This window comes from Typha latifolia, chromosome 12 (assembly GCF_019914945.1).
Source record: "Typha latifolia isolate L0001 chromosome 12, TyphaL0001v2, whole genome shotgun sequence".
Lineage (NCBI taxonomy): Eukaryota > Viridiplantae > Streptophyta > Magnoliopsida > Poales > Typhaceae > Typha > Typha latifolia.
The window spans coordinates 8,673,397-8,686,355 of record NC_133097.1 but is presented as its reverse complement, the minus strand read 5'-3'; the positions used below and the strand labels follow the sequence as shown (position 1 = coordinate 8,686,355).

At 35.3% G+C, this 12,959-nt stretch overlaps 3 protein-coding genes across 6 annotated transcripts; 2 read left to right on the top strand and 1 right to left on the bottom strand.

Moving 5' to 3' along the window:
* Positions 1-1,858: 1,858 nt before the first annotated feature.
* Positions 1,859-4,734, top strand: LOC140798647 (uncharacterized). Of its 2 annotated transcripts, none has more exons than XM_073152615.1 (11): positions 1,859-2,081; positions 2,166-2,263; positions 2,607-2,732; positions 2,818-2,900; positions 3,088-3,221; positions 3,328-3,377; positions 3,503-3,595; positions 3,692-3,783; positions 3,938-4,044; positions 4,135-4,279; positions 4,466-4,734. In XM_073152615.1, exons 1-10 carry the CDS (start codon positions 1,872-1,874, stop codon positions 4,168-4,170), a joined length of 1,029 nt encoding a protein of 342 aa, XP_073008716.1. In that variant the 5' UTR covers positions 1,859-1,871; the 3' UTR covers positions 4,171-4,279; positions 4,466-4,734. The 2 variants fall into 2 exon arrangements, with proteins under 2 accessions (XP_073008716.1, XP_073008717.1); XM_073152616.1 differs by having other exon boundaries at positions 1,920-2,081; positions 2,147-2,263.
* Positions 4,735-5,153: 419 nt separating this feature from the next.
* Positions 5,154-7,253, top strand: LOC140798648 (uncharacterized). Of its 3 annotated transcripts, none has more exons than XM_073152617.1 (5): positions 5,154-5,293; positions 5,701-5,866; positions 6,288-6,339; positions 6,431-6,497; positions 6,859-7,253. In XM_073152617.1, exons 2-5 carry the CDS (start codon positions 5,711-5,713, stop codon positions 6,947-6,949), a joined length of 366 nt encoding a protein of 121 aa, XP_073008718.1. In that variant the 5' UTR covers positions 5,154-5,293; positions 5,701-5,710; the 3' UTR covers positions 6,950-7,253. The 3 variants fall into 3 exon arrangements, with proteins under 3 accessions (XP_073008718.1, XP_073008719.1, XP_073008720.1); XM_073152618.1 differs by having other exon boundaries at positions 5,286-5,517; XM_073152619.1 differs by lacking the exon at positions 5,154-5,293 and adding an exon at positions 5,303-5,577.
* Positions 7,254-7,911: 658 nt separating this feature from the next.
* LOC140798408 (probable methylenetetrahydrofolate reductase (NADH)) lies at positions 7,912-12,668 on the bottom strand. The gene is made up of 12 exons (XM_073152220.1): positions 12,336-12,668; positions 11,570-11,752; positions 11,215-11,275; positions 11,048-11,130; positions 10,701-10,874; positions 10,212-10,385; positions 10,041-10,141; positions 9,827-9,938; positions 9,394-9,474; positions 9,095-9,272; positions 8,503-8,837; positions 7,912-8,226 (listed from the first exon to the last, which is right to left on the bottom strand). Exons 1-12 carry the CDS (start codon positions 12,555-12,557, stop codon positions 8,143-8,145), a joined length of 1,788 nt encoding a protein of 595 aa, XP_073008321.1. The 5' UTR covers positions 12,558-12,668; the 3' UTR covers positions 7,912-8,142.
* Between the last annotated feature and the right edge of the window lie 291 nt (positions 12,669-12,959).

Sequence of the window (12,959 nt, the reverse complement as noted above, 5' to 3'; positions counted from 1 at the left end):
GTTAACTCTAACGAATTTACCGACTATTATTCTCTTCCTTTTTTTTTCTCTTCATTTAACTTCTAAAATACCTTTGCTAAGTATTATAACATGACATTCTTCTCAAGTCTTTTATTATTAGGATGGGATTAGATTGGAAAGTTCTCAATATATTTTAATAAGTTCATGGTCTAAGGCTAAATAGTTTATGGAAAAAGATGAGTTTGAAATATAAAGATGTAAAATGACTAAAATACAAGGTGTTATTTAAAATTCCCCTTAATATCTAGATTACATTTTGCATCATGCGCACAAATAACCCTTTATTTTTGCTAGAATTTAAGCTAATTTATTATAAAAAATATATATCCCCATTATAAAATATTTTGACCAAACCTTAAATTTGAAAAATAAAATACGTGATTAATATATTCTTGATGAAAATGACTAAAATTATTAGATATAATAGGCCAACTTGAGAGTAAAAAAAAAAAAGAGATATAATAGCTGGGCTCCCAGCTATTTTTCAATCAAAAAATTAAAAAAAAAAAAGAAGGAAAATGTAATATTAGTCAGAGTTATATTCCATAGATTTCCCTAGTGATCTTATTTTTGGTGGTTAAGTTAGGAAGTTATTGTATACAAATATTTATATTTATTAGACCAAAACTTGGAAAATATGGAATGATATATATTGCCCAACGACTTTATTTTGAGAAAAGTACAGCTTTATAAGTTGTTAAGACTTAATAAGAGTGTTATCACCAAATTAATCGCCATCATAGCTCTTGGTAGAGCTAAAGACGTTACAACAAAAAGGCGGATGATGACATTCCATTCTAACTGTCCCATGTACTCAAATATTAGTGTTAAATTCACGGCTATTTTAAGAAAATAAAACTTGATACTAGAATTTTGAGAAATTCATTAAAAAAAATCATTACCTTATAAGTTTATTTTTGTTGGAAGTTTACTTTATAATTTTTTTCTTCAAAAATTTTGTGTTAATTTTAAGATTAATTATAGTTAGACCTGTGAAATATCATCATTTTTTAGGTAAATTTTATGAATTTTTCTTTTGACATATAGCCCTTAACTATCATAATTTATAAGTATAATTACTTAAATATGATAATATTATAGTCTTAAGTTGTTAACAGAAGGAAGTTAATTGGATATAAAACGATAAAATAGGTTTCTAACAGTGGAAAGCATAATATAGGGATTGTTTTGAAAAAAGTCCCTAGAATTATAGAGGTCCTTAGCCTAAGTAGGGCTGTGAAGATAATTGAACTGCTCGAGTCGATAATGCTAAATCAAGTTTGGCTGAAAAATAGATTGACCCGAGCTTGATCTTAAAACTATGCTTAAAATTAAAGTCAAGCAAAACTTAATCCCGAGCCAGTTTAATAAGACTTGAATATATATATTATTATTTGTAGTTTTCTAACATAAATAATTTTATTACTCTTAATTTAGATTTAGATTGCTTATAGTTTTTTAACACAATTATTTTTATTATTTATAATTTATATTTTAGTTGAATTGAATTTATTTCAAGCTTGAATTAAGCCTAAATTAATTTAAGCTTACTCAGACACAAAAGTGGTTTAAATTGATCAGGCTTAAAATTATTAATTGAGCAACATGTTTAAGTTCAAGCTCAGCTCGAATTCAAAATAAGCTCAATATTAGCTCGATTGAAATTATTTCAAGCTTGATCACAGAGCTTGGGTCGATCAAACTCGGCTTCTTTACACCTTAGGACTGAGGTCGACCTCAATCGGATCCGTGCCCCGGATCCGCATCCATTACCCGTAATTATTCGTCAGTTGGATAAGAGATATTTATCCGCGAAACACTTCCCTCCATTATCGTACGCTTCCGGAAAGATGTCTCTCCTCCCATCACCAAATTCACTGGGAGCATCAGAACACCGCACAGCCTTCGCCCCATCTCTTCTCCTCCTTTACCCAATTCGTAGCGCGATCATCTCTTCCTCGGATCGCAAGAATCCCGCTACTCTTCGTTACCGGAGACAGATTTATAAGATCTTTTGTTCTAATCTCGCTGAAGGGCCCCCGGATGCTTGCTGTGATGAGGTATTTTTCTCTATTTTCTTACTCTATTCTTTTGATTTTGGGTGCAATACGTGATGAATGACTAGTCTTGTGCTCTGAGGTAAGCGGATTGCGGAGCGGAAAGAGCTGTCGATCTTAAGACCATGGGATGTCCCATGGGACTGGAAGGTGACGGCATGCGTCATGATGCCGTATGTGATGAGGTATGGCTACATGTATGCTATTGTTCTAGATTTATTATGCTATATTAAGTTACAGTAATCTGTCCTAGATCCTAAAATGTGATGGTGAAATTAGAATCTCGATAATCCCATGACGGTTTGATTATAGGGCAATTTGGATTTTATTTGTAGGTCTTGGATGACATCTTTGATCATAACTCAAATGCTATTATATGGAAAGATTGTAAATTTAATGGTGACCATTTAATTTCACATACTTAAGAATATAGTTGCGCGCATTAGTAGATTGGTGCATTGTATATAATTGTTATTTATTTTAGAAGGGATGCACATTTCAGTTGAACTAGTGATGATTTTTCCTCAGCATTGTCTTCACAAAAATCGTGGGCTCAGAAGGACTGGAAGGAGCAACTCGACCTGACTCTGATAGTGTCTTCTCTCAGTTAGGTAGTTCCGATGATATAGCAATAAGAATGTTTGTGGATCAACTGTAAGTTTCTTTTATCATATATAATGTATTAGTCAAACAATTATTTGCCATGATTTTTTCTGAACGATAGACCGTTTGCTTGCAGATTAAAATCAGTGGCTAAGATTTCCATTTTATACATGTTTGTCAGTCGACATCAACCATTTCCAGATGATATCTTCTCTTTGAGTATGTTTACTTCCCTGCTGCATTGGTTGCGTAGCTGGGTATTTGTGAATCTGTTTAGTGCTGAGCTATTCGCAGCCTTTAATTGTGATCTGGAAAGTTTTGGATTTTTTTGTTTCTTTTTTAAGTTTATTGTGGTAAAGATTTATAGATAATTTAAGGATTGCTTTGCATGTTGACATGTGAACAGAATGTGATCGACCATTTAATCTTCAGAATGGCTGGTTCCTGTGGGCAAGCGGAGGTGTTATAGTTGCTTCTTTTGCTGTTTTCCTTTTGAAATTTTTTGTCTCTGTTCCAAATATTGATCAGACGCCAGATCAGGTACTTCTTTTTCTGCCATTGTTGTTAAATGTTATATGTTGTCTAAATTGTTTTTGTTTTTCCTTTTGAGTAGACACTAGCCTGAAACTGTAGATATATTTTTCAGGCAGAATCTTTGGTGCGCTTGATGCCTTTGATAGACTCATCAAATGTCAGGTCTTGATTCACCCTAAAATAAAATAGTTCTTTCTGGATACTTTAAAGGATGATATCCTATAGGAAAATTGAAAATGATTTGGCATAGGATGATTAACATTTTGTCAGCTGTGTTTGGTGTTCAGTACCTTCTGTCTTCTTTCTATGTCGGGAATCTTAGCTCCAATATGTGAAGAGACAATATATCGAGGTTTTTTTATGACATCCTTAACTAAATGGTAGTTTCTCTTCCCAGTTTGTTGCATGTAACTATGAGAGGTACTTGCTTCTCAGAAGCAACAACTAATTCTTGCATTCTTTTCCTAATTTGGCAGGTTTCCTTTACCTGTATCATTGGCTTTAAGTTCTACAGTATTTACACTTGCACATCAATCTCCAGGAAAATCTCTAGAGATCTTCATTTTTGGTGATTATCTGACATTTTTCTAGAACCATACTTCACTGGCATGACTGGGATTCTGAATCTTTGCTTATTCACACATTTCAATCTATTAAAGTACACATCTTCTAAACTTTCATACTTATCACACTTAAATCTAACTTACTGCTTGCTGATCAAGGAACGGTACTGGGGCTGATATATGCTCAGACAAGAAATCTTCTAGCTCCAATGGCAATGCATGCATTATGGAACTCTGGAGTCATTCTGATGCTCACATTTCTCCATGTAATTATCAACTTATCATAAACTAGATGATCATACATAAACTATCAGTGCTATGATTAAAACTCACGCCATGGCTCAATTGACCTGCAGTCTCATGGATATGAAATTCAGAAGTATGTTCTATGATTTGATCACTAGCCAGAATTTCTTTATGCCACTTCGAAGACAAGTTTATCTTCCTATCAAGTGTCTTCCAGCTTTATAAAGTGGAAGGACCACCAAATACCAATCAATGGTACATGCTTCCTATTGCAGTATACTTAATTTTCTGCTGTATATATTTCTTTTCACCATTTGCTTATGAAAGGTTGAGAACAATACCAAATTAATCTTCTATTTATATATGCCTCACTTTTCTCTTGACTCCATTAGTATGTGCATTCTGATGGATTTCATAATACATATATTTCTGCATTTGTAGGTAGGGGTATACCAGTACCGGTACAAGCTGAGTATGGAGATGGACAACAGTTTGCTTGCCGTTGGCTCTCATACACAAACATAATTTGCATGCGAAGCAACTAATTGTATAGTTATGTAGATACAAGCAGTCTTAAAAAAATGACAGCAAAATGATAAACTTGGTGATTGCATAATCCCCTACATTCTGAAAAATGTAATATCTTGGATGCAACAATACTTTATTAGTTGTCCTATTTGTTCAGCTCGGAGTAAAAGAATTCAATCTTATATGCAAGTATGCAATACATCCAGATATAAATACAAACTACCGAATACCGGCCACCGGGCGGACTTTTGTAATTTAATTATATTTAATTTTTAAATTTAGCATATAAAATTGATTGCGTGCATTTTGTATGATTTATGCATATTTTGTTATAATGAAGTATGCTTAATTTACATATAGATGAGTATACTAAAATTTATTATTATAAAATAAAAAAATGAAATGTGATTAAATTGCAAAAATAGGAGGGTGTAAACTCAAATACAAGCTTTTAAGGACCTAACTATCAAAGTCGTAGGGGTGCATACATAAATTCATAAAAATATATAAATAAATAAAGTTTTTTGGAGGGTTACTTTTGCAAGTGGACTATTTAGTTTTTTGGAAACGATATATAAGCCGGCGCAGCTTTTAGCCGTTTACCGACTTCATGTGAAATAGTATGAGTACCACGATCTCACCGAAAGATCATAGCGTGTGGGTCTCGTCCTCGGTTCTCGTGCCCTTCCGATCTCCTTCTGAGAGGGACAGCGAGTAATCGACTAGTGCGGATAGCACCAGGTATGCTTCGCATTACTAATCTCCTCCTTGATCGAGTTGGAATTTGATTGGGAGTAATTCTTCTTCTTAAGATTCCTTGCAACGTACGGAATTAATCTCGGTTAATGTCCGGGGATTAATTAGGGTTTAGTTTTCTCTTCTTTGTTCTGGATCGTGGATTATTTACCATGGATCGGCGTATAGCTGATCCATTCTTGCGATATACTGGGCTTAGATTGCTGCAGGTTTTTTGTGCTTATTGATGTTTTCTTCAAGAATAAGAAATTTTCCACTGCATTGCATAAGTAAGATGGCTAGGTTTTGCCATTTTTTAATTCAAAAGAAGGGGAGATAAGAGATTGGAATAGTGGACTTCAATTTTTGCTACTTTGAGTGACTTCTCCTTTGCTCTTTACTGTTTTCTGTAGGTCTGAATTCATGGCTACTCCTGGAAGATCTATGCTGTACTCGTTGCTTCTGTTTGCCATTATTCTCTCACTTCTTGAAATGTATAGAGGAAAATTGGCATCGTCAGAGTTGTACACAATTTTTGGTGGTTTTCTCAGCTCTCTTTTGTTCCTCGCGATGCTAACAGTTGAGTTCACAACTATTCTCCTTCTTTTTCTGTATGTAGTTATGATGAATGATTTCCTTTCTGTACTTTGTATACCTCTATCTATTTCAGTGTTTCATATTATTATTTCTGGTTGATGTCATCGTCTATACGTATGCAACAATATTCTTTTTATTAAAAGTCCTGCAGTACTGTCTACTGGTAATTCTTTTTGGAATAAGAGATTTAGATCTTCACTGAGAATTTGAAGAAAAGAAATGATAAGTTCAATAAATCATAGCAGTGCAAATAGATGAGCTTCCAGTTTTACTCACTTTCTTTTGTTAATCATTTGATCGCTGCTATATTCTTTTGGGCTTCCTGAGGATTCAGTCTTCTTAAACAATTTAACTTTATTCAGACAAATTTTCCACTGATATTGACATGAAGCAAATTTTGCAGTTCATCGGGAGTTACCAAGAATCAAGTGGCACGAAAACTGGATGGGGTGCTGGTAAGTGCAAGGTTATCTTGTTCATTCCTGTTGGCAGCTTCCTTTTTACTGTGTTGTATCAGTATCACTGATGTCTTTCTGTGTTCTGCAGTTGTTCTTGCAGAAATTATTGCTCTAATTGCTGCTAGTACAGTCCATCGTGTCTGTATCACAGCATGGTACTGTTGAACTTATCTTCACCTTGTACTATCTTTCTATCTCATGCTTTGATTACATAGAGCTTGTGACTGTATAAGATTTTGGAAATCTCACTTTGAATTATCTGAATGAAAGCCACCATTGTTTGAAGAACTAAGCATATTCTCTTTGCAGTTTCTCATCAGTCCAAAAATCAAGCTACCATTGTAATCACAATCTTATGGTTATAGATGGTTTTAGAGACAGGTTACATATGAATATACAGTGTAACATACAGTTGGCAACCCCTTATTATGATACTGTGTGGCCCTTTAAAGTCATATTTATTGAACTGCCAATATATGGTTTGGCTAATTTTTCTTTTCTCAATACCTTTTGCAGTTTTCTGTTTTCAGCTGGAATTTTGTATGAGGTTGACAAGCTTTCTGGAATTATACTTACAAGAAGTGAATCGAAAGTGAGGCGCTATTGACATCAATTACATAAGTCGTCGCTTCTTCTTTAGAGCAACTTATTATCCCATTCATGAATGGGATTTTAAATCAGACAAAATAATTACACAGATTGGCAACCTCCATGAATGTCTCTCGTTGTTTTACTTTTGTCCTGATGTTGGTAAGTTGGTGTATTTGTAAGCTGTTATTAGCTTGGCCAGTCTCATAGTAGCTGTGACAGGAAAGTTGGTTATTCCTTTTTCATGAAGATGACAAATTGATACTTTTTGTTACTAATGCTTGTAATTTATAATGATGGATATGATCATCATTTTTTGGGCACTTGATTTATCTCATGTATAATTTGATGTCTCGAGAGCATGCTGTAACCATACATGGGCTCTTGCATAAATAATTAAATATTCGTTTCGGAACAGCCAGACTTTTAAAAGACATTTAATTCGTCCTTAAGGTGTTTCACGGTCCCATCGTTATTCCTTCTTTATTTGACCGATCCTTGATACCCTTTAGATCCTTTTATTGATCCGTCACATTATGTTTGGATGATGGGAGGAGAGCAAAGAAGAAAATAATTTTTTGTTATAATATTTTTTTTCTCTTTTCATTTTTGGAGAAGAGTGATCTTTTTTAGTTCATTTTTTCTATCCCTTTTCCTCGTTCTTTCCTAAAATTTCCATTTAAACGAGAAAAAAATAATATTTCTCAACCTTATTTTCTCTCTTCTTCTCCAGGTAAAACCCTGGCATTCATTCCGTCCAAATTTAGTCGAACCCAATGGATTAGGAAAGACAAAACTCTAGTATCTATTGGAATTGCTGAATCAAGACTAATGCCACAACCACAAACAAAGCTAATTTCTCTGAACAGATGGTAAAAGATTGGTACATCAGCTAAAACAGGATGGCTGATGTCCAATCCTAACAGAACAATATGGACAGCAAAATGAATGAAAAGGTGGGAAAAGAAACCTGGCATGGCATTAAAGAAGTAAACTCACTTATTCATCTTATTTAAAAATGAGAACTGTTTATAAAAAGGAAAGCAATGAGAAACTCTATTCCCAAACTCGCGCCATATGTGTCTCCAAAAAATAAACATACATCCTCCAAGAGAACAACGGAGTACACATGCCGAGAGAGCCTTTTGATTTCCTAGTGGGGTAAGACAAATGGTATGCAGAACAAAATTAGCTAGAAGAGATGGGATTGGTTCATATCTCCTTAAAAGCAGCAAATAAATCCCCATTCATGTAGTCATTGTCAACAAGGCTAACCAAGAAGTAACTTTTCTGGACCTGAAATGGGAAATGATGAAGCAGATTTTGTTTAGCCCCTGCTGCTTAATTTCAGAATAATAATAGATCAATAATGAACTCGAAAAATCACAAAATTTTATGTCAGCCATGACTTCTTAAGTAGCATATTCTTATCTTTTAATAATGAAGATCGGCATCATGAATTATGAAAGTAACAAGAACTGCAGTTACTAAGATGTAAATGTTCTGGTAGAAACAGAAATCTGCAAACTAGTATCTGATAGAAATATATAGACTCCATTAGTGGAAAGTTACCTGCTCCAGTAGTTGCCTAGATAGGTTGCCCTCAGGGAACAGGTATCCCCATCCCCTTGTCCATATCTCAAATGCTTCATCCTTCCAAACCATGAAGCTCGCAGGATCAACAACAGTTGGTTGGATGATCTCCTTGGCAGGGAAAACACCCCACGTCACTGCATTGACGGCATTTGAGTTAACATTTGACACACACTCTCCATCTCTGTTAACAGCAGTGTAAGTGAGAGAGGGAAATTCTTTGCACTTCTCGACTAGTAAATTTAGATTATCTTTTGAGCAAAAGAATTCAACATAGGCCTTCTGATAAACATATCCCCCTGGTCCACCCCATCCTGCAAAAAATAAATAATAATAAATTAAAATGGGCTAGAGGCCAACAAAATATAAGGGGTAAATAAAAGAGAAACGGATTATAGAAACATAAAGTATCCAACCAGAAAAGGAGAAAAGAAGGAAGTATTGAGAAAGATATTTATACACATTGCTTTATTTACTACTAGAAAGCAACTTAGCAAGAACAATCCCAATAATAGTTCTGCTCATGTATTCAAAAACAATTCTAACTCCCTCAAGATACATAAATACTCACCAACAGTGGGAGAATCAGATTTCTCTCCATTTATAGAAGGTTGGCTATTGATGGTAAGGAAACCCCTCAAATTAATCTGTGCAAGATGTTCATCAATTATCTTTGTCTCTGGCTGAAGACCATCTAACTCAGACCAAGGACTACTACTCAATTTTCCGAGGCAGTAGTTTACAAATCTCTGCATATGTATTTCAAGAAAGATTAAACTCACAGTATTACGATCAAAACAACCTAGACTGTTTCAGAAGAACAAATATCTAATATCTACCGCCTCAGACAGATGGAGAATTGATAAGTACCTCATTGATATCATCTACAGATTTTAATGGGATCACCCATTCCTCTTGAAGTTTCTTGCCACGTGAGCGTGGTCGCATGAACTGCCAAATAGGTAAAGAATACTTACAAATATGTCAATCAGAAGCCAAAAGAAAAGGAAAATATAACACACTATGAAGAAAATTAATCCTTGTTACATCCATATTTTATAGAAATTATTATTCTGCTACCTTGCCAGTTAATGAGCATCACTGCCTAAAAATGAGGAACAAAAATTGAAAAGCAAGAGCAATGGGTGAAGAATTTTAAGACTCGAGATTTTGGATTTGTTCATATTCTAAATAGTAGCATCAATCAAATGTAAGAAAGTTAAAAGATGAAGAGAGATATATGTCCCAGATACCAAATCTGTAATAGTTAAAGGTATTGTTTATGAACATGAAGATAAATTACCTGGTAGTCAGTAAGTACACCATATGACGGGTTCCGAGAATCACCCCACCGCCCATGCGGATATTGGTCCCAATTAAGAGTCCTTGAAATATAGCTCTTTGGACGGTTAGCCCTGGTTTATTGTCCATAAAGAATGAGACAGGAACAACATCAACAACTTTTAATTGTTAAATTCACTAGCAAAATTTGTGAAGATGTGAAAAGAAAAGCATACCAAAAGATTGGCCGGACATCTTCTTTAGCACGAAAAACATTTGTTGGACGCCTCCATGGTAAGGACCTTGAAATCTTGGACTCCTCGATTAAACCAAGATTCTAAAAGAAACATTTTGTTACTAACAGAATAAGAGACAATAATGACGTCATGGTGCAAGAAAAGAATTACCATTAATATAGCTAATGCAGACTTTTCCATATTTAGTGTATAGAGATGCAGTGTTTTTATCCCACTAGCCAAGATTTTCTTGCACATTTCAGTTCCAAGGTGAATTCCATATGCCTTGACAGCCTCTTCATTATCTTTAATAGGCCCCAGAGCAGCAGTGATCTCAGCTGGAATCTGCAAGGTAAATAGAACACATTATTACAAATTCTTGAGCGAAAGTTGTTGCACCTAGAAGCAAGTAATGTATCATGAAGATCACTTTTGTACATCTTAAACACAGTAATGCATCATCATCAGTCATCACTATGTGAAAGAGCAATAAATTTGCTCAAGTCCGGCAATAGAAAAAAGGGTCGCCAATGAATATATATATCCATGATCACGAACGGCACCAAGATAACTTTCATCAATAAAAAAGTTAAAAGCCTTGCCAATTATATGTGTCTGATCAATGTTATAGAAAGAAGTAACACGAGAAATGAAACTTACCCTAGTTTTGCAGAAGCCAGTCATACGCAAGAAACCTTTGTAGTTATTAATTGGCATTATACCAGGAACAATTGGACAAGTTATCCCAATTTGACGACAGTCGTTGACAAACTTCAAAAAGTTATCAGTATCATAGAATAGTTGTGTGATAATGAGGTCTGCACCTGCATCCACCTGTTCCACAGATAAATAAAAGAAAGCAGATCAATGCGATGAAATAATAGGATACAAGCACATCATAAACTTATAAGCAATGACTATCGTAAGAGGATAACATAGTGCACAATATGCATCATCAACATTCATAATTATCACTCTATCATAAAGAAATTAGTATCATAGTGCACCTTTCTCTTCAAATAAGCAAGATCATTGCTGTAAGCTTCCAGTGTTGCACCCCTTTCACCTTGTATCATGTCAGGATGTGCCTCTGATAAGCAATAGAAACCCATTACTATTTGCAACATTTGACAACTAAAATCAGCAAGCAACTGGTAATAAGAATGGTATGAACCTGGATAACCAGCAACGGTTATGCCAAAATAATCACCATATTTATCTCGAATATGTTGTACCTGTAAATAAATGACCAGTGATCATGCTCAGGAATTCAGCGTGAGTTTCATTAGTACCGAATTTTTAGTAGACAAAATTTTCATATCAGAACTTCTATAATAAACCATAAATAAGTTGTAAAGAAAAGCATAAGAAAATTTGTCCAAACATGCTTATTGCGTCACTTCTCTGATCCTTGTTTACTTAAACTGATAAAGACTAAACATAAAATGCCAAATGAGACCTAAAGATATGAGTTGTAATATCAGACCTAAAAAGTGCCAAACATTCGGACATTGTTGTAAAGGAATTACCAGATCAAGAGCACAAGAAAATCCACCAGCTACTTGAACAAACTTATCCTGACCATGAGGAGGATCTCCTCTAAGTGCCAGAACATTTTGAATCCCATTAGCCTTGATGGTATTCAAAGCATCGTCGATCTTCTCCACCGGCATGTTGGTGCAGGTCAAGTGCATCATCGTTTCCACACATATCTGCACACAGAATTCCATACACAAACATTAGGAAATAAGTAATAACATGAATGCATCTCACGTTCCCTTTATCCTTGCCAAACAGAGTTCGAGCTCTCCTAATCTTCAACTTTTAACGAATATAGTTGTGACTTGATATCCAAAGGTACCGCCACTGATCACAATCCGATAGTAGACATTGGCACTCTCTTGCAAGTAATATATCTCCTCGCTTAACTTCAATCTATGTTCTCCAAACGACAGTCTTATTGCAGATATCACCAGAGAACCATGTCGAAATAAAGAAATCCGAAGGGAAAAAACATTAAAAAAACAACAAAACGGCAAAACCTGCCAAGATTCAGACCCAAGAACCCCACCAATAATTAAAAAAAAAAAAGATCTGATACTCTTCACCTATCACACCGACCAAATAAGATAAAAACTTTAAACTTTAATCCAAAACCCAAAAGGCCAACACAAATTCCGAGAAGGCACCCATCTTTCGGCCATTTCAGAGAGAATCCATGCAAACACCAACCAGAGCAACCCGAAATCAAACAGCTCGCAAGCAACCAACTTCAGATTCGGATCTGGTTCTTACCATGTTCTGCATCCTATTCGCGATGTCGAGCGTGAGGTCAGCGGTGGATCCACCGGCGCCCCAGGTGATGTCGCAGAAGGTCGGGTTATGGGCCACCATTCGATCCATGCGCTCGAATAGATTCTCCACCCCTTCCTCAGTCTTCGGCGGGAAGTACTCGAAGGAGAACACCGTTCTCCCATCGCCTTCCACCGCCGCCCGAATCTTCTCTATGACCTTCATCTCTCTTATCTCTCCCTCTCGAGGAGATGGAGTCGGAAGAAGGAAGTGAAAGTGGCAGAGTGCAATCTCGGTTGGTTGGTGACTTTTATAGCATTTTTCTACGATTCCTTTTGATTCAAACTACCGTGCCGAGACGACGCTTCTTTATCTCCTCTTTGCGTCGCAATCGCACACCTAACCCCACATATGACCTATTACTGTAGAATAATGGGATTCGATGGAGTGGGGTATGTGTGAATTGGGAAACACGTCCACTAAGCACGTGGATTATTATTCATTTGTTTACTCTGATCTGATTAAATATCCCCGTCTATATAATAAAGAATTATGGATAAAACTTAAGGTTTAATTATATTTAAATCCCTAAATTATCACTATTTTTTACATATTTTTTTAACTTTT

Coding starts and splice junctions, on each gene's coding strand:
- LOC140798647 (XM_073152615.1), top strand. CDS start 1,872: ATGTCTCTCCTCCCATCACCAAATTCACTGGGAGCATCAGAACACCGC. Junction 3,596..3,691: donor ATGACATCCTTAACTAAATG/GTAGTTTCTCTT, acceptor CTAATTTGGCAG/GTTTCCTTTACCTGTATCAT. Junction 3,784..3,937: donor TCTAGAGATCTTCATTTTTG/GTGATTATCTGA, acceptor TTGCTGATCAAG/GAACGGTACTGGGGCTGATA.
- LOC140798648 (XM_073152617.1), top strand. CDS start 5,711: ATGGCTACTCCTGGAAGATCTATGCTGTACTCGTTGCTTCTGTTTGCC. Junction 5,867..6,287: donor TGTTCCTCGCGATGCTAACA/GTTGAGTTCACA, acceptor CAAATTTTGCAG/TTCATCGGGAGTTACCAAGA. Junction 6,498..6,858: donor CGTGTCTGTATCACAGCATG/GTACTGTTGAAC, acceptor TACCTTTTGCAG/TTTTCTGTTTTCAGCTGGAA.
- LOC140798408 (XM_073152220.1), bottom strand. CDS start 12,557: ATGAAGGTCATAGAGAAGATTCGGGCGGCGGTGGAAGGCGATGGGAGA. Junction 11,131..11,214: donor AACCGTTGCTGGTTATCCAG/GTTCATACCATT, acceptor ATTGCTTATCAG/AGGCACATCCTGACATGATA. Junction 9,939..10,040: donor GATGTCCGGCCAATCTTTTG/GTATGCTTTTCT, acceptor ACAATAAACCAG/GGCTAACCGTCCAAAGAGCT.